General features: G+C 41.4%; 1 protein-coding gene across 26 annotated transcripts in view; it reads left to right on the top strand.

Annotated features, from left to right (window-relative positions):
* LOC143327988 (neurexin-1a) overlaps positions 1 to 21134 on the top strand; it is a 252337-nt gene that overhangs the window by 107709 nt on the left and 123494 nt on the right. For 17 of the 26 annotated variants that reach the window (XM_076742741.1, XM_076742755.1, XM_076742751.1 and 14 more), the window contains 7 exons: positions 423 to 626; positions 2922 to 2948; positions 9033 to 9155; positions 9895 to 10276; positions 11453 to 11643; positions 12311 to 12484; positions 16224 to 16343. In XM_076742741.1, coding sequence (XP_076598856.1) covers positions 423 to 626; positions 2922 to 2948; positions 9033 to 9155; positions 9895 to 10276; positions 11453 to 11643; positions 12311 to 12484; positions 16224 to 16343 — 1221 coding nt within the window. The remainder of the gene's footprint in view (positions 1 to 422; positions 627 to 2921; positions 2949 to 9032; positions 9156 to 9894; positions 10277 to 11452; positions 11644 to 12310; positions 12485 to 16223; positions 16344 to 21134) is intronic. The other 9 variants (XM_076742759.1, XM_076742758.1, XM_076742767.1 and 6 more) reach the window with 1 other exon arrangement.

Below are 21134 nucleotides of genomic sequence, written 5' to 3'. Positions count from 1 at the left end.
AGCAGTCTTCCCGAGCAAACCTGCAGAGCTCATGTCTGAGACACTCCTGGAAGACTGTAGTTGTCCCTGTGTTTGTCAACTCCACGGTTTAATCATCCCTTTATGAATGGACTGGGTGCTGACTGGATGTCAGTGCTGGCTGCTAGGCTTGCAGAAGCAGCATCTGAGTGCATTTGTCTGTCCGACACATAATAGGCTTTCTCACTGTGTGTTTGGTGACCTCCAAATACGTATTAGGTATTTAATATCTCCCCCCTAATGTATTCCTTCAAGTCACAACACCAAATTATATCCACAAATAGGACATCATTTAAAGCTGAACTGACAGGCCCAGTCACTGGCTTCACTGTACTGCTGCACTCTTTTCTGCTCCTCCTTTTTGCCGATCACTCATCCTGTTTTCCTGCTAATTCTCTCTGCAGAGGCGACGGTCCTCAGTTACGACGGCAGTAAGTTCATGAAGGTCCAGCTGCCACTGGTGATGCACACAGAAGCCGAAGATGTGTCTCTGCGCTTCCGCTCCCAGCGAGCCTACGGCATCCTGATAGCCACCACATCTCGGGATTCGGCTGACACCCTGCGTCTAGAGCTGGAAAGCGGCCGCGTCCGCCTGACTGTCAATTTAGGTAACGCCTCGGACACGCACCGACTGCAGCCGCAAAGTCACATGTCACACACACACGTATATATTTTGAATGGAGGGAGAAGGTGTAAAAGACTTTCAATGGCAAGAGTCTGCGGGTCTCCGCTCACTGCCAGTTGAGCGCACAGCTGCCGTGGCCCAGCAGGGAATGCTCGCGATCCACTTCATCAGCTAACCTCAAATCAGCTTCCATGCATGTGCATTGCTCTACAGGGTATTGCCCTTACAGCACACATACTGCTGTACTATATAAATATGCCCATTTGGCATTCATATATGGAAGCTAGTAATTCGTCTGAAGATGAGTGTGTTAATAAGTAGTTGTTACCTAAAAATATGCAGCCGTTAATTGTGAGTTGTGCACTTGTTTCTAAATCATTTGTTCATATGTGGAGGAGTGCAAGATTGCACATAAATCAACAACAATCTCTTAAATGAGCAGAGGAAACGACATCCCCTTCTGCCCCCGCCTACAGCACAGAGGAGAACAGATTGAAAGATTGAGAGTCTGTGTGAGTTTGTGTATGTGTGCTTATTTGCTCAGGAAAGAATCCAATGATGCTTGTGAAAAGTTTGATATCTCCCAAACAGAGCAATGCCGCACAAATGATAGCCATCTATTTCTCCTTTCCAGTGGCTAAACAGAAATGGGCTCCCTAAGCGGCGCCGTTTAGTGACGCATACAAAGTAGACAGTCTGCGTCTGATGTCAACCACAAGATACTGCGTGTCCCACCACAGAAGACACAACAGCGCCACACACTGACAGCGCTGACGAGTCACATCATTATGACTACAAAAAGATGCCCTCTGATCAAAACAACAGGTCACCCTGTTTTGTTTTCTTTTGAATTATCTTTGGCACAGTTTAGTGAGTTTGTCCACAGCCATCAGCCCCCGAAGCCCCATCCCTCCTTCGAAAAGCAGAGCATTCCCTGCACGGGTAGGCTAGTGTCGGTCTCTGGCTGTTTGCGACCACTTTTCTGCTGTGGTTGACAACACACGACAGGCAGGGCCAAATGGGAAGGAGGGGAGGGGAGTTCGATCTGGGTCACCTTTCTCAGGCATGGCGCGGTGTGAGCTCAGCCTTAGGAAACAGTGAGGTAAAAAAAGAAAAGAAAAAAGATACAGATGCTAGCCAGATTCGACATGGCTTTGCTGTGTGCTAGAAGATTAGTGTGTTCTTGTATTGACAGTAAGGACAATTAGAGCTTGCGGCAGAATTAAGACAGTCATAAATCCAGCTTGCTACTATATAATATATATAATTTGTTCTGGATTATTATAACCAATGCATTAACCTGTTGTAGTGTTTCACTGTCCCATCTAGTCAAGATGGAGCTAAATCCTACTTAACTTTATATACTGTCGAGCAATATTGTTAGAAAAATGTATAAGCACCAGCGCTCATTATGTAGAATGGCCCCAGCTGCTTACAGGCATTAACGTGTAAGCAGCATTTTAATGCTGGATGAGGTGAAGCTAATTTTACCTATTGTACATAAAGCCTACTACTAGTGTAACAGTGCACCATAATTTATAATGACCGTATGTTTTCTTTTTCTTTTTCTTTTCTTTTCTTTTTTTTTTTTAACATAAAGTTAATCTTTAAACCTTCTATTACAGTGTATTGGACTAAAAGTCTGTTAAAATGTATTCTTGGTAAGGAATAGTAGAAGCCCTAATTCAATTTTTTCATCTTCAGCGTATCACGATGTTAAGCTGAAAATGATGTAGTGAATTTGCTAATATATAGAAGTGAAAAATAGCCATAGCGAAAAATGCTGATGTCATCATGCATGGGTGGATAGATGCAGACAGAGAGAAGCAGAGGTGGAGAGAATCAGAATAGCTTCCAGATGGCCCTGTCTGACCCTGACTGAAATCTGATGCTCTCATACTTTGTAGAAGATCACATCATAAAAATGAACAGAAATCCTCCAGCTTGCAATATGTTAAAAGAAAAGTTGTTTGGCAACGACGTGGAAAAACAAAGCAGTGCAAACAATGTCACATAAGTAAACCTCAGCTCTCATGGCTTCCTGTTCTACACTGCTGGAACATGTATTCCCATAAACCACACTGTGCTCTTCTGGCACAGCTACACTGCAGTGCTTTTTACCAGCTCGCTGCAGCTCGAGGGGCCATGGGTGAGAGCATCAGAGGACAGATAGTGTCCGTGTGTGTGTCCCCAGAGGGGTGGACTGTATGCTTTAATGATGTCTGCAGCTGTAACATTGAAAGATGAATTTATCTCTCATCTATTCTTCCCCATCTAGATTGTATCAGGATTAACTGTACCACCAGTAAGTTACTGTTCACCTTTCTTCTTCTTCTTCTTCTTCTTCTTCTTCTTCTCCTCTAACTCTTACTGTTTCTGGACATTCATGTTTAGAAGTGTTGGTACATATGTTAACAATTTATTCTCTGCAGCTATTATATGATCCTGACATTAAAATACCTTATAGCTTATATATGTCTGACTTGCACATTGCATTCGACATAGACATTACATTTAATTGTACCCAGTCCAAGAGCGACGGGTACATGGTAACTGCTTGGTGTTGTTGCATGCATCAGCTGTCCAGGAGAATAATGAGCAGTGGGGAGGAGATGGAGGGAGGCTTGAATTAATGACGAACCCAAATATGGCACTCAGCTGTGATTCAACGCACAGAGTTGTTTCTAATTAACAAACCCTCTCACTCTTGAATTCAGGCTGATATAAAACGCACAATTTGGAAGTGCAGGTATTTTAGACATGCATGATTTCACCGTCTCCCCCCTCGCATTTTTTTTTTTCTTTGTTTGTTTGTTTCCTTTCTACTTCAGTATTTCACGCCAGTTGTAAATTGATGAGGCCATTCAAGGCACAGAGGAAATACAGAGTGTGATTTTATTATACTCATTAACCTGCCTTACAGAGCAGAAAGAAAGGGATAAAGAGGGAGGGAGAGAGAATGGATCTTGTTGTGGGATTCACGTGTGTGTGTGTGTGTGAGTGTGGGTGTGTTTCAACACAGAGGTTACATTGCAATATTTTGGGAGGTAAATATCCCTGACATTTATTATTCAGGAACAGTGATGAATTAATAATTACCTCACTGGAGTCATAATGGTGAGCCCTCTTCCTGTTTAATGATTCTGAAGTGACAGACACACTCATGCAATCAGCAAATACCAACAGAAATGAGACAGTTTGAGCTCTCTAATGCAGTGTCACATACTGTATATAAGGACACAATGTTCCCTCAGAAAACAACAGTGTTGGATGTCTTTGTCTGCGAAGTGTTACAGTATTTGAAGGTCATTGCCTGATGAGACGCGGAGACTTACACAACAAACGCCTCCACACAGAATCACATGATGTGACCTCTAGACATGCCTCTGTGAGCCAGCCCTTCTTAACACCTTTCTAAATGCTAAATAGCATTGTTCATGCTTCTTGGATTGCATCCCTTGTTTGTGTATGCAAATAAAAAGCTCTAAGCTCTAATTCCCCCTTGCAGTGCTTTAAAAGGTCATTCTTGGTTTATGAAGACAGTGTGAAGGCATAATCTGCGCATACATGCTAATATATGCCATTTTACTGATTGCTTTATTTCTATATTTAGTTGTTCATTTTTCTGTACTAATGTTTTCCAGTTCCATTCAGTTGCAGGCATTTTGCAAAAATACATGGGGGCAGGATGAGTGTAGCGTTGGTGGAATGGGTGCTGGTTGCAGGTAAAGAGCTTTATGTTTCACAACGAACACAATCTCAAAGATACACAGTACAATAGTTGCTTTAGTCACTGGCATCAAACAGTGTAGTGTAAAGCAGTGTGTCTTAATAGGCTGGATGATTACACAGAGGCTGTGGGAAGAATGCGAAATGAGAAATTACCATGCAGCACTGGTCTGTTTTTGCTTTTAAGTAATTTTATGCTGATATGATATATCGGTCTGAATTCCATTTATGTATGTTTTCTTAATCTAGTTCCTTTAGTCTCCATAGAAATAATAGTCTTTAATGACATCGTGCCATATCGTCTCATTTCAACAATTAATTGATGTTTTATACATTTAAAGGAAATAGACTGCACACAAACTGCACCTAAGCTACAATTTAAAGAGGAAATATGTTGATTCCATCAACCTTTAATATCATGTTAAAGGGAAAGATAATATTTAAGTAAATTGTAAGGGTAAAGCAGGGAACGGTGGCACTAACTTTAATAGATTCAGACCTAATTGTGTCACAAGAAAATGTTAAATTGAAGTTCTTGGAAAGAACTGTGTTAAGCCAGTGCATTTCCACTTATGAGGAGTTAGGGTTTAATTCATTTTATTCAAGACTGTTATTTTTCTCCGTGTTATTTTTGTCCTCTTTTTTTTTTTTCCCTTGTGTTAATTAATGTGTCTTGTCAGGCGCTGCAGCTCCGGTCAGCTTGGTGGATGAAGAATTTCAGCACCGACTCAAAGAACACATCACTGTCAATTAGGGACCTAGGCTCCCTGGGGCTGCCCAGAGCTGTCTGAAGAAAACACTGGCACTTCAACTTAAACACTGTTAACAGGCACTGAGTGACAACAAACTAAAAATATGAACTAAAAATATCTTGTGACAGATTGACTTTTTTTTTTCTTTTTTTTTTTTGGTCTGCCATTCTGGTCTTCTATTATTCATTAACTTGAACTGCAGGATAATCACAATTTACAGTGTAGCCAGGATGCAGTGATAAGGGGCACTTTATGTGATTATTCTCTCCATGACCTTCTTCAGCAACATCCCAAGGCTCTTTTTTCTCTCATAATTGATCTTATCCACGCATCAATCTTTCATTTTTGACGTATTTATTGTGAAAGAGCTGCGGGAGATTCTCTTACACGGATATTACACCTGTGTGCATGTTAGAAATGATAAATGAGTGGCTGATTTAAGGGGAATATGTATAGGGGTGAGCTGTGTGTGCATCATCCAGAGACTTACATTTAATTGCCATCATTACTGAGCACTTATAATGTATGTATGGCAAAACCTTTTCACATAAATTCAAATGGATTTTTGCGACATTACAAGAATTCTTTGAGGACAGCTGTTTTAATGATCACTAACATTTTATTCCGACCTCTTTATTCAGCTCGTTCATTATATGTCAGTGTATAGCTCAAATGCTCAAATCTTGCCAGCGTACACCTCCAGACCCTGTAATCAAACTGTTGTCTGATTAAAGACCGAACACTCTCTAGAATTAGAATAAATTAGCATGGAGATTTCAGCCTGGCTCTGCTAGACACAAATAGAAAGGAACCTTTTCAGCCTCTCACAACCAAGTATTTCCCCAGCCTTTGGTGGAATATAGTGTCATTGTGCTTACCTTTCCCTTTAAGAGGCTTTCCTAATCTTTGGTAACACGAGACTGCTTGATTCTATCTGTGTCTGAGTAATTATAGAGTAGACGAGTCAACCACAAAGATAACAAAATATCCCCTCGTCATGACAGCATAAAGTGTGATCTAGTGAGGGACTGTATGAAAATTATTGGGTTGTGGAGGGGAGCTTAACTGAATGTTTTACTTTTTAGATTATTAAGAGGTAATAATATTTTCTTTGGCCCATGTAACTGCCTTCGCCCTAAAATCCAAAGATAATCGTCATCATTTTGACATAACTATTTTTCATATAACAAATCTTACAGAGGGAGGCTGGAATAAGATATTATTGTGGGGACACATAAAACATCCTTGCCTGCTCTCCAAAAAGTTAGACTTTCTTTCTCCCTTCAGCAAAAATAAAATTACAATCCCCTAAATTACATTAAACGTAAAACCTTATTATGTTTCTGTATGTTTCTAATATCCAGTGAAGGGAAAGAACAGTGAAGTGCTTGAAATTAAGGAGCAATTATGAGGAGGTTCTTTATGGTTGCACTGAATTAGTTTTATAAAGAGGCTAATGCAATGGCTCAGTGGTCCTTGCAACAAACATTAGCTACTTAAATTAAAAGCTGGGAATAAACATTGACATTCCCCAAAGTTACAGCATGCTGAGGGACTTTTCTGTCAAGCCAGCAGGTAGTTACCATACGATTATGCAAATTATTGCAAAAAAAAAACAAAAAACCACTCGACGTGATGGCAGCCGTGTTCAAAACATGTTCAATATCGAGCAGTTTATAAAACAAATCAATGTGAATGCAAATGGATGCCGCAGATTAGTATTGATAGTCGTCATTTGTTGTTTTGACACTATTTAACCTCTGCTTGCTTAAACATTTTCACAAAGGCTTTTCAGTTAGCAGGGCATTGATTGGACAAGCAGTTTGGCTAGTGCGGTAGCCTGCTTAGCTTTCCTTGTCATGTGCGCTCTCTTTGATGTCTGTGTTGACAGTAATCTAGCAGCAGTGGCCTGCTGCTTGGTCAGCGAGTCCCTCTTCCCTCCACCTGGGTGAGTCACAGTGACGGGGCAGGCGGCACCAGAATGTGGCCTGTCATCCAGCCCGCCAGAGCTGATTGACTGGATAATCGCATCTTCCCATGCTGCCCCTTGCCACACGTCTCCACTGTTCCCTTGGGCCTGAAGTCAACGAGGCAGGGAGAGATCACTGTAGATCCATCACTGCACTCAGTGATCCATCAGATCACTATCAGTGAGGGCACTAGAAAGGGCTGAACGTGGCAGACCCTGGGACCAAAGACCCTTAATGTCTGGCCAGCAGCTGGCTGTTCGGACCACAGACTGCACTACAGGCATGAACCCAGGCCTTACAGTGGCGAATGTCGCGCAGGAATGTGCTTCTTAATACGATTGACCTCTTTTCCCCTTTCCTTTCTTTCCTCCTTGGAGAGCAACAAGGACAGGATGATAGAAGGCAAAGATCAAGCATGCTTTCAAGTCCAACTCCATCCCATTATTTCATATCTCTCCTCCTTAATCCCTCGCCAGTCGTCTGGTTTCAATCCTGCCCCGGTGTTTAGTGCTTACAAAGCAGAACTGTGCCTCTGAGATTGAGTGTGTCCCAGTACTTTGGCACCCTAAGATTTGCATACACATTGCATTGGGGCTTTGAAGATTGCAGAAAAGGACAAAATAAATAGCCATAAATGGGTGCAGGGGAATGAACCTGGCACCCATCTGAAATGCTCCCCACAGTGGGCAAGGTATCCACAGCCTGGGGATTTTAATACTGTCACAGTGGCACATCCTCATTGGCCTGTTTGGTTGTGTGTGCCCAGCAGGAGAACATCAGAGCAATGAAGCAATTCAAAGATGCTCCAAGACGGAGGCTGCATGAAAAAATAATGCGTTGCCCCAATTGGACCCATGCTGGAATTTCTAAATGCAGAAGTGTATCTTGGAGAGATTTTTTTTTCCCTTTCTTCTCCTGAGATCAGAGATTTGGTGCAGTCGCTCTGATTTATCAGTGATTCTAGATTTGATTATCTCTCTGAGGTTTTTTGGCACCGTGATTCTCTGTGACATCTCCATTACTGCCTGCTAGCTGTGACACACTTCATACAATATTAAGATTCTCAGTTTCAGAATTCAGTGAAGGAATGAGTCAGAGATCTGAAGTGTTATTAGTTAAATGTTATTCAACTGAACGGTCATCTGGTATCATTTATGGATTTAATGAAAGTGCCTGCCTTTTCTGTAGTGTTACTGACAACATACGCTACCTGCTGCTTTCTGCTTTTTCCAAAACACCCATTTATTCTCAAGGATGCTGATTAAAAAAAAATCACATTCTGTATTTCCTGGATTTCCAGGGACAGTGGCCTCTCTGTTTAGCCTTTAAGGATTCTTTTTTGTCACCTGCAAGTGCAAGTTTTTCTTTCTATATCATTGTTTCATTTCATGTGGTGGACATGAGAGAAATCAAATGCTGGGCTGCACTAGGTAAACAAGATGGAGAGTGACGCTGGGGTTGTTAAGTGCCTCGCTCTGTTGTACCCTTTTGGTGGTTATTTGCTGCCACCAAGTGGTGCGATAGCGATGAAAAAAAAATCTCACGAGAAATGAGCTATAATGATAAGTCTGCTTATCCTATGTTTATTTAGACGCTATACATTTACAGCAAAACAGTTCATGTGAATATTGTCGGCAATAGTAATGTGACATCCTGATTGCTGCCTCCCTCCTCTTGGTTTGAGGAAAATGGCGTTCAGTGAGAATTTCGTGCCCTGTCTAATGGTGCAATCAGTACAGCAAATGCAAGTCAGAATGATGTTTTTATGGACCATTAAGTATGTGTACCTTAATGTTTTTTTCTGCCTCTGTCAAACTATTTAACTCATCCACTCTGTCCTCCTTTCGATCTCCCCCCTCTCTATCTTCTAGCCTGTCTGTAATGTATGTGGTATGTATGCCTGCATGTGTGTTAACCGTTGTTTGGACTGTCCTGCAGGCAAAGGTCCAGAGACTATTTTTGCGGGTCAGAATCTGAACGATAATGAGTGGCACACAGTGCGTGTGTTCAGGAGGGGCAAGAGTTTGAAACTGACCGTAGATGATCTGCTGCCCGTGGAAGGTACTTCTCATCCACTGTTCCTCTGACAGAATCCAAATTTTCTTCTTATAAACTTAAATTATCCACAGAATTTGTTGGGCTCTCAGATTCTAGGTAAGCACAACCTCTATGGCAGAATAAGAGATGACTTCAAATGTATTATCCATAATATACTTTGCTGTGGCATCTTAGGTGTTTTGCTCATCTGGAGAGAGCCTTCAAGTGTTGCTGTAAAAAACAACAGACTGTGTTAAAAACATGTCCTCTAGCAGAATGATAAATATCTAAAGATGGCTACAAAATTCAGTAATACGGCACAATGTGCTGAATTTTGTCATTATGGGAGAGTAGTACCCATTTAAGTTAATGGTACTTTTCATTTTACAACAAGACCATTTAGATGGACTGTCTGCGGGGCCTTGAGCAGCAGAAAATGTGAAAATAATTTGAGTTATTTTAGGACTTACAGTCTGTACTTGTTCTGTTCTGTTCTGTACTTTTCTGCATAGAACATTTCACAGCACTGTATTGCCTAATATAGAGCCTCAAGAAATAGTTTTGATGACTGATTTACAGTTTGCGCAGAAAAGCAACTTTGCATCTGATAATTTCTAATATTAACTAATTAATGTCATATGTTGTCACTGTCATTATTTAGAGGATGTGTCATTGATCCTTTAATTGCAAAGCATCGCCCCTTTAACTGTCGTGTACCCCCAATAACACAATTACATCTCCCCCCACTTTGTGCTGATCCAAGGTCAAATGGCGGGTGACCACACCCAACTGGAGTTCCATAACATTGAGACAGGCATCGTCACAGAGAAGCGCTTCATGTCCATGGTGCCGTCCAACTTCATCGGCCACCTCCAGAGCCTCTCCTTCAATGGCATGGCCTACATAGACCTCTGTAAAAACGGTGACATCGATTACTGCGAGCTCAATGCCATGATTGGCTTCAAGAACATCATCGCCGACCCTGTCACCTTCAAGTCGCGCTCCAGCTATGTGACACTGACCACTCTGCAGGCCTACTACTCCATGCACCTTTTCTTTCAGTTCAAAACCACGTCCTCTGATGGTCTCATCCTGTTTAACAGCGGCGATGGAAATGACTTCATTGTGGTGGAGCTGGTCAAAGGGTAAGTGGGTACTTCCATTTAAAGTATGAGACAATTTCACTGACTTTTCTATTTAGTTGTCACATTCGCATCTGTTACATCTTCAAGTGGGCATTTTACACCTTAAAGTACCAAACCAAAGACGTATTTTGTTCCTTTATTGCTGCATTTTTGATGTAGGAGTCATTGCTGTGGTGTTTTTGTACCTTGAGTTAACTTGTCAACCAGCAATGTTGCCAGTACTCTGATATGTTTTTAGGCAAACTCCTGAATGAAGTTTGATTTGATGTGGGTGGCTCTCTTGTTTTTTGTTCAGATGAGGTAGCGACTCATGCCACAGTAACCGCACAGCTCTTAACAAACACCTTACTTTATCTGCAGGGCAGACCTACCTGCTGCCAGGTTTGAAGTCCAGCAAATGGGAAATGAAAAAAAGCTTTAAATTGAGTTGAATTAGTTTATTAAAGCTAAATGTTTATTTATGTAAGAATCTCCACATAAAGGGATTATGATTTTAACAAAGCGACTCCTCATAGTATACGACAGTTTCCAAACAGAATGTAATTCTTGACAGTTTTAAAGCCATTACTATGGGAATTCAAATTCTTTTCTTATCACCTCTGTGCCAGAATATTTACTGAAAGAGCTGTCGGCTATTACTGTTCTTTTTAATCTTCATGAAGGCACAACAAATACCCAACATAAAAGGGAATCAGCTACACAAGGGTGTGTTTCTCATTGCTGAATTGCAGCTATAGAATGACCTTCTTTTAAGTAACGCCTGAAGGTTAAGGTGTTATTCAGTGTGCTGAACATTAAAGTCATACATTTTAATTAAAATGAGCATGCAAATCATAAATTGCCTGTAAACCAAAGAATTTAAGACCAATTTGTTCAGCACAGCCCAGAACCCTTTGTTAACTCTGCAACCTGCCAATTATTTAGCTCCTTTTCAGACAGCTGCACTTTGTGATACTCTCGTATCTACACATTTGAACTCACAGGCAACGCCAACAAACACGCTCATGCACACTCTCGCTCCAGTTTTCAGAGGTTTCTTGCACTTCTTTCCCACTTCTTCATTGTATAATTCTGGAAACGCCTGCAGTGCTATGTTTTAAGTCTTTTTCATAATGCCATGCTTTCATGTCCTTCTGTTCCTGTCCATGCTTCATGTTGTTAAATATCTGTTTCCAGTTACCTGCACTATGTGTCTGACCTGGGAAATGGAGCCCACTTGATCAAAGGAAACTCAAACAAGCCCCTGAATGACAACCACTGGCACAATGTCATAATCTCCAGAGACACCAACAACCTCCACACTGTCAAGATTGATACCAAGGTCACCACGCAGACGACCACAGGAGCCAAAAACCTGGACCTGAAGGGTGCGCAGGCATAGTGAATTTCTATGTTATTTTTTTTTCCAGATTTCATTAAATTGGGGCAGCAGTGCCCTAGAGGTTAGAGGAGTGACTGAAAGGTTGCACCAACAGGATAAACCATGCAGGGCTGGAGGGAAAAAGCAATGCTTGGCCCTCACTCATTACCACCACGGAGGTACCCTTGAGCAAAGAACTAAAGCCCCCATCTGTTCTGTAGCCAACACTGGCGCTGTGCATGTGGAGCAGGGAGCTCATAGAAAAGACCATTTGGTCAGCAGAAACAACCATGGATAAAAGTTATCTGAAAGAATTATCAGTTAAAAAGATAAAACTTTTCCAACTGGAAGGCTATTGGCAGATAGCAACCTGGAGGAATTATTGTTAATGAAGTGCAGGTGACAGATTTCTGGCTTGGACTCGAAAAGAACCATATTGATATTGTGTCATCGTGCAATAAAATGTCATTTTGACACAGTTAGAAAAAAGCAAGACTGACAAAAATGAACTAACAACTGTTATCATTAATTAAGACGAACACTATGTTCTCTAGTAAGGAAAATTCAGTGCGATCCAGTGGTGTGCTTTTAGGAGTAAGTTTGGTACCACGTTTTGCTACCACGTTTTGTTACCACTAGGGGTCAGTATTGTCTTATTTGTCTTTTCTACACAGGCAACCTTTACATTGGAGGGGTGGCTAAGGACATGTACAAGGAGCTGCCCAAACTGGTGCATGCTAAGGAGGGCTTTCAAGGTTGTCTGGCATCAGTGGATCTGAACGGGCGGCTCCCAGACCTGATGTCTGATGCTGTGGACTGTGTGGGACAGATAGAGAGAGGATGTGAAGGTGAGTAGTTGCTCATCCCGCTAAGGAAACTTACACTCAGAGTGTTACTTTAAAACTTTTTTGATTGATTTCAAGTTCTAATGAAAGCTCAGATTTGAGTTTCACTGGTTTGATTATTAGCAGATGTTTCATTTACATCTGATTTTACGGATGAAATCTATTCTGGTTGCCCATCATTATAACACAACTATCCCAAAGGGTCATTGTGACACCATGCAGCGCTGTTCTCACACTTGTGCGACAAGGACACACGTACACTGCCATGAAGCACACCCACCGAGGCACCCACACTGCCAACCTGTGGCACATAATTTAACATCCATAAAGTGTGTTAGTATTCTGTTAGAATGCATCAAGCTCTGACACTCCTCCACAGGCAATCATTTCTGTTTCACTTAGCCATAATCTGATTATTCTCTCTGCCATATTTGTCCTGCCAGTGTTATTTTCCATTTTATCCCCATTCTGTTTTGCTCTGTGCATGCTTGCTGGATCTGAGAGTTTGCCAGAAGCAATCCTTTTGAATTATGTATGAATCCTTTGTTGCATGCATGAATATCATTTGCCCAGTCTAATGTGTGCACCACATCCAGAGACAATATTTGATTTATTTTTCAACTTCACTCACTTAGTTTAATTTCACAATTCATCCACTCTTTTTCTATTGAGTACACAACTTCTGATCTTTTCATGTCCCAACATTACAAATGTAATCAATTTCAGCAGCACCCTATCAAACTTGCTGTTTTGAACCACGGAGCATCAATGGCTGCTCTCAGTAGAAAATGGCTTCTATGATTTCACATTTACTGAATCGTGCTAAAGGAGTCAGAAGGCAGCGTATAGTTGTTGATAGCGTTTGACCCCAGCATCGACAATTTCAGAATGTGGGAGAGAAAATATGCGGTTTCCAATGATTTGAAATTTTACTGAACATAACGGACGAAGCATATCCACTTCCCATAATAATGACTTAACAATTGCATGCTTTTACTTCATATCGCTGATGCCATTTCGAGAGTAGTTGCTGCAGTCTGGCTTAACCCGGCCTCCATTATACAATACTGCTTTCCCCTCTGGCTCTTTCCGGGGACAGACGTCCGCCTCAGTCCTCACTCTGTCTCTTCCTGCTTCAACAGTCTGTGTTTCTGTTGCTCCATCTCTGACGTCTTGGTGCTTTACTAACAGCTGGTATACTTTGCCTTTTCCTTTTCCTATTATTTTGCTGACAAAAGTTGCATTGATGAAAGCTGACTTGCAAGGTAGATAGCTTTGTCTGTTTGATACAGAGTCTGATTTCCCTTCCCCCTTTGCATCTGCAGTGCCTCTGCCCCCCCACCCACCTCTCCACAGTCTCTACCTCCACACTTTCCACATCCCCCTGAGCAAGATGACTGCCTAGTCTGAATTCACCCACCTGCCATATGAAATGGGCCTCAGTCCCATAGGAATACAAGTATCATTAACATCTTGTATCAGATTCTATGGGGCTCACGTTTTGATTTGCTCTCACATATTGTGTGTTGTTTTTATTGGACATAGCTTTGGTTTTTGCTGTGGTCCTGTTTTTTTGTGTCCATATACTGTACATGTAAGGGTTACATATGCATGACTTATCATAGTCTCAAGAACAATGCATGAATTTCCTATTTAGAAAATTGAGGTTTTAACTCAGAGTTCAGTCATTTTTGTTTTACATGAAATGAATCATTGTTGTAAGTCCCATGTTTACCAGTGCCATATTCCTGTTGTTGTCTCTGGCACTCTATTATAACCACTTTGTAAGTAGGAACTATATTTAGCAGCAGGCCTCAGCCTATTAAGATATAACTGTTAAAAGTGTGCAAGAGTACCACTGGCCAGTAACAAATCAATTCAGATGTATTTTGACAAATGAATAGCAATTTAACCCATTATAGTCACAGAATCTTTAATTAAAACGCATTTGAAATTAAGTAATTTTTAAGTAATTTTCATGCCTTACATATAAATCACATTATAAAAAGGGGAACTCTTCTTAAAAATGTAAATGTACACCATCACTCATCTGTTGTCTTATTGGTTCCTTGACTCCTAAGTCAAGTCAAATTACATTTCTGACACATTCGGCACATTATTACATGAAAAATTCCGAAGTGTAACATGTAGTTAGATGCAATTTAACTGAATATGTATTAAAATGTATTTCAGACATGTGTAATCATAAATTAAATGGTGTTCTTTTCTTGTGGCAAAATGTTCACTGTGTACAGCATTTTACTTTTTGCATTTTTCAGCCTTGAGTGGGCTGCAGCAAAAGCTTTAACTATTAAGCAGTTACCATAGCTACTCTGAGGCTGAACAGCAGCTACTGTGGCTACACTTTATTCAGAAAAAAAGAGAATACGTAACAGTGAGGCTCTAATGTATGGCTGTATTCAACAGCTGTGCAACTCCTCCTCCAATCTCAGAAGAGTAAATAAATAGACAATGGACGAAACACATATGATAATGATGATGACCAGACGATCAAAAAGGTAGATGTGTTCCTCCAGGGTAATCGTGGTTGTAAAGGGGAGTGAAACATGCATTCATGCGTGTCATTCCTCAGATTATAATGATGTTCACGTAATTCAAATATCCAGATGTTGATGATAACCAGTAATAATTGACATATAAAGCTGGCAAGAATTGTAAATAATCCAAAACCAAAATAATTCTGGAATTAGAATATCATAAACTTGTAAATATATAATGAAAATGTCATAAAATATAGTAACAACATTCATCCATGCTAACCCTTGCCATTCCACTGACATTTCTCCATTAACTGAACTAACTCAGCATCACTGTCACACAAACAGACAGCCAGGTGTTGCATCTGTAATACATACCGCATATTGACTGACACAACGACTGAAGGGCTCATTCGCTAATGGATAGAGGGAAATGGTAGACGCACTAGCATGAACATTAAACACTTTGCCTCTAAACAGGCCTGGAGGCACTATTGCCATGTAAAACGCATGGATCACTCAGGCCCCTGTGTGTCGTTGACCTGTGACCCCATTCGCAGCTGGTAATAACATGCTGTGGATGATCAGACTGCAATCAGACAGTGTTTAACACAGGTGTGAAAGATGCGCTGAAGATAGATTGTAACCCGATCGCGAGAACATCTTCCCAGATGGCTCAGATGATTGACAGTTTGGAGAAGGAAAGGAGAGCTGAATTACAGTGTTTGCTCTATACTGTAGATGCATTTCACTCAGTGGTGTAACAATAATCAAGCTACATCAGATCTAGACACAGTTTAATTACACGCTGCACCGCTGTATAAAACCAGATATAGATGGGGGCTGTAACCGCATGCACACGTAATATTCTGTACTCTGCAATTTTTAAACTTAAAATCTAAAATAAAAAAAAACTCAAATTCCTCACATGTTTTGTTTTTTTAATGCTGTTTTTTATTTGTGAGGTTTTTGTTGTGTCTGTTCGCTGAATACAGTTAAATTCGCTCAGGTTTCAGGCACTCAGCTGGCCACAATCTGGGAATACAAAATATGACTAACTATACAGTTGTTAGGGTGTTTGCATAACATATGTATGTTTGTTCTGTGTATGCTTCTATTTGCAGAAGCCTATTGTCTGTGTGTTGTGCGTGACATTTCATTTCACTGCAGAGTCAATCTGCAGACTGTGCTGCTTGTCGTTAAAAAAGTCTGCTTACCAAGTTGCTATTTATCTCCGCATCCAGGCCCCAGCACGACGTGCCAAGAAGACTCGTGTGCCAACCAGGGTGTGTGTCTTCAGCAGTGGGAGGGCTTCAGTTGTGACTGCAGCATGACGACATTCGGAGGGCCGCTGTGTAATGACGGTAGGACCCCACTTCCTGGTTTTATCTCTTTATTCTCTTTAATTTTTTTTTTTTTTTTTTTTAATTTAATATGAGTCTGACAGGGCGGCACGGTGGCGCAGCAGGTAGTGCGCGTGCCTCACAGCAAGGAGGTCGCTGGTTCGATCCCCGGGTTGGGCCTTTCTGTGTGAAGTTTGCATGTTCTTCCCGTGCATGCGTGGGTTCTCTCCGGGCGGTCCGGCTTCCTCCCACAGACCAAAAACATGCTCATTAGGTTAATTGGTGACTCTAAATTGTCCATAGGTGTGAGTGTGAGTGTGTGAGTTGTCTGTCTGTGTGTCTGTGTATGTAGCCCTGCGATCGGCTGGCAACCGGTTCAGGGTGTACCCCGCCCTTGCCCATTGCTAGCTGGGATAGGCTCCAGCCCCCTGCAACCCTGAAAGGGATATGCGGGTACAGAAGATGGATGGATGGATGAGTCTGACAAGTCAGTTGTAAAACTGCATGTATTGTATAACTTCTGGTCAACCTTGTGTGGCCCCTCCATAAAATTAGATGATGGGTCTTTTCGTTTCACCCAAGTCCCAACAAATATTTAAAAATGACATGCCTCTTGCGCATCTCACACCAATAGATGCATAATTCAGTCCATCTGTTAAGATAATTAATTGCATCCAGGAAAATCTTGGCATCAGATGTTAAAAGGTGGGTGTTAGCATCAACAGCAAGGCCATTTTTATCCTGTGCTTTCACACAGACTACGTATTCCAGCTCATTATTGTTTCCTGTCTGCATGCTGTATTTTTGTCCAGAAATATGAGATATCTGCTTTGTAAACTCTCCAGTCGAACTAAGTAGGGGCCCCAAACTGTGCTGTGTGACTTATATGTTGTAGCTTGGCCAGTTAGAATGAATCTTGACACGGCTTTTTGTTTCAGTGTGGCGCTGCTTTGAACATACTGTATGTTGTCTTCACTGAGTGAGTCAAGAGCTGTTGCGACTCTGTAGAGCACAGACTTTTACATTTGAGATGACTGGCTGACAGTTCAGTGAAAGCTCATTAAAGTCTGAGAGATATACCACTAGAGGGAGCAACAAACATTGTGTTCTGCTAAATAAAACATCAACAACAGCAAGTCAATCAAGCAAAAAAAAAAAACAGAAAAAAAAAACAGCATTAACCAGAAATCCACTTATTATTTCTTAGAGTTTTGCCAGAATGCATGCTGTTAAGTGTTGCATTGACCAATTGCAACTTAATACACACCATAAACATTCAAACTTACTTTTGAGCCATAATTTAAAAGTTCCGTGGTATTAATCTCTCTTAAAGGCAGTTAAATTGGCAGTTTAAGGGACTGCATGCTCATTAATGTTTAGCTTTTGAGAGAACTAGGGTAATGTCTGCTCCACCTCTAGAAAATGGGCCACTTTCTTATGCAAAACATGCACGAGGGATTTTGTTTGGTCATTATTTTCTTCTGCAGCGGTTCACACAGTGAGGGGTGAATGGGCAAAGTGCTGAACTGCATTAAGGAGAAAAGAACAGAGTGGGCACTCCGGAGATGACACAAAAGCAGAGGAGAGAGCACCATAAATGTTAATGCATTCTGTGTCACTTCTACCAGCTTGATAAGACCCCATCTTTTGTTATCAACAGAAAGTGTTAATAGATTCCCGTGCAGCCTCATACCCTGAACATATCTGCTGCCTATGATAACACTAAAAGGATTCTTGTGTCCATGAGATGTGAGCTGGAGTGTAGCTCGTCCTGATCCAAGCCCTCCTCTACTCATTTCACTCGCTCTTTCATTCCTCAGACCTCCCTTGGATCAACAGAGGAATAGGGCTGTGCTGGAGGTGTTGGAGGATATTTTTGATGGCGAACTCCTCATGAACCTTTCTTGTGTGTTAAAGAGCGAAGAAATGCAGTTTGGAACTTTTTTTTTTTTTCTTTCTTCCTCTCATACATATTCATCCTGAGCAGGCCCATGGAGCTCATTTACAGCAGTGGGAGCAGAGCAGCTCATAGGACATGTGTGCATATATTATATCTGAGCAAAAGTGCTGTACCTGCTGAGTGTACTTACTGCAGCTCGTCTCATTATTCCTGCTGACCTGACAAAACAGTAGGACGGGTCAATGTGCAGACCCAAGGGATGCAATATGTAACCACAAAAACATACTTTCCAAGAAATCTCTTTCACTACGGATGAACTGAACCAGTCCTCAGAATAGTGATGCAAGACACCCTCACTCTGCCAAGGAAAATCTATGAGTAGGAAGAATGAAGCTGGAGATGGTTGGGTTTTATCTGTGCTGATGGATTGTCATGGGGATAGAGGAGGGGGGGAGCGGCAAAAGAACGAGAGACGCATCTTTGAGGAAAATATCACTTTTTACCGGGTGTATTTGCATAAGCTGAAATGCAGGCAATTTGCAACAGAGCAATGGGTCTCCGAGAAAGCAACTTGCATGGTGAGCTCGCAGCATTTCCATGTTTTTCTCTAGCGGGTAGTCTGGGCACCCTGCCTTCTCACAAGGAGAAAAGCCCCATTTCACAGCCCCTGGCCCCATAACATTCACAGCCAGGAGGCATTGTACAGCTGTCAGTCACAAATCATAAGGGAACTAATATCATGTCTGATATGCAATACCATCTTGTTGTTCGGCTCATGTAAATTCAAAATGTAAATCATTTTCAGGAGAATACTGCGTTTTGATAGTCGTGTGCAGTTGCCTGTGAATTCAGAGTTAGGCTTCAGTTTTTTCTGTTGTTTGTATGTAATCGCAAGACGCCGCTGCAGTGCTGTATGACACAGCGACTTGCAATTAAATTCATTTGAAACACAGTTTGAGTTATTATATGAGGAAACAGTTATCTAGCTTAAGACTGAAAGCAAATCAAAGACAGACAGCAGCTCTCAGACCAGTATGATATATACTCATATACTTGAGCTGAGATGATCGTAAGTTATGAAAAAAAAGTATTTGCACCTATATTTTAAAATACTTTCAGCCTGTTAAGCCCTATACTTGGAACAAACAGAAAATGAATAAGGGCATGTTATATGAAATACGGTGTATTCATCTTTAGAAGTGTTTTCCCAAACGCTGATTTGGTACAATCATCTGAGATGTATACTCCTTCAAAAAAATATAGCAAAAATTTACTTTTGGCATTCTGAGGTTTGTAGCTGTACAGAGAGAAATGGGATGTCGGTGATTTGGCAACATTCTTTAAGCAGATAAAGTGAAGAGAAGTGTTTGGGAAATTGAACATAACAGTCGCGTGGCAAGTTCTTTAAATCGCTGCTTTGCAAGTTGTGGCCAAACAGACATGGCTTTCTCACAGCTTGGTCCCGTGGGGGTGCAGAATAACATGCAGTCTGACAGAGGAAAACATCAGTGAAATCATGAAGTGTCTACTTTTTGTCATTTACACATCTTAAGTTCTGTATAACAGCCCTCCCTCGGCTTCATAGCTCATATTTTTTGCCGTTTTCTGTGCATACAGGGCTTTTTACGTCTAGCTTTAATCAACAGTCTAAAGCCCAGCATGTATCTGTTGCATGTCTCCACATACGCACTGCACTGGTGTGTCATTTTTCGGAGAAACGCACCAGTTCTCAGCTGTGCCATGAGTGTTTTATGATAAAAGTATTTAACTTTTCAGAGCAGCGCTGCACCTCTCACTTCAGGATGATTGGCGAGATGATGACATAGATACAAAAAAAAAAATTCTTCAGATCTTCTCTTCATCATCCTCCAAACACTTCACACCAGTGATGCGCCAGTGCCTTTCTTTTTTTTTCAACAAACTGTGGACACAGTGTCTTAGAGTTGTATTTATAGAAGCAATTATCCTCACTGGATACCTACAGTCAGTGAAACTCCGTAAAAAAAAAAAAAAATACAAGGCATGCTGGCCAAGATGAATCAAATTTCTTTCAGATCGTCGTGCATGTGAAATGAATTATGACGGTTGTGAATGGTGTTAAGCATGCATTTGGTCTCGTCACTACAAGCTGTTTTTGATGCCAGTAGGAATAAAATGGCATGTGGAACACATTTTAGTCAGTGACTCAGACAGCACACACAGACTCCGTGTGTGTGTGTGTGTGTGTGTGTGTGTGTTTGTGTGTGTGGTGAAGTCATCAATGCTGTTCCGCAAGTGCAGACCGATCGGCCAAAAGCAGAACATTACCAGTGCCTTCCTCTAAGCTCAAAGCATGAGCTAATATTGCCATATTGCGTTCGTTTTTCTCCTTAATGTCCACCGGGGTTTTAGTTTTCATTCAGAAGCTGGCTTGGTTTGTGTGTGTGCGTGTGTTTGTGGGACTTAAACTCCAGTCTAGACCTCCTGAGGGAGTTTGCCTGCAGTGGTCAAGCATCTGAGGGTAATGTACAGAGACAAACAGAATGGTGTTTGCTGTTGAGCTAAAGTGGGTCGTGGAGAGGCTACAGCGAGGGCTATGCCTGGCCTTCACGCAATTTTGTCTCGCCTGGTTGCTCCTCCGCCTAGTCTTATAGCCAGAGCTATTAGTGCCATGTCAATATTGTATCAACAATGGAAGTCTAGTCTCCATTGTCTCTGCCTAAGGGGCAAAGACGCCCCCCTCTCATTTGATTTCTAATGGGTCTGAGTCAATGTTCATTCTTGTGTCTTTGTACCTTGCGAATAGTCCATCTGGCCTCCAGGCTCGGTGCCTACTAAGTGATCAGCAATAGACAGTCTGATATTTAGGCACTAAATGTGACACACTGGACCTTTCAGAAGTAGGAGAATTATCTCAACCTATCGAACAATAC

The sequence above is a fragment of the Chaetodon auriga genome, chromosome 11, assembly GCF_051107435.1.
Source record: "Chaetodon auriga isolate fChaAug3 chromosome 11, fChaAug3.hap1, whole genome shotgun sequence".
Taxonomy (NCBI): domain Eukaryota; kingdom Metazoa; phylum Chordata; class Actinopteri; order Chaetodontiformes; family Chaetodontidae; genus Chaetodon; species Chaetodon auriga.
The sequence above is the reverse complement of the archived record's forward strand: the minus strand, read 5'-3'. Positions and strand labels throughout refer to the sequence as shown.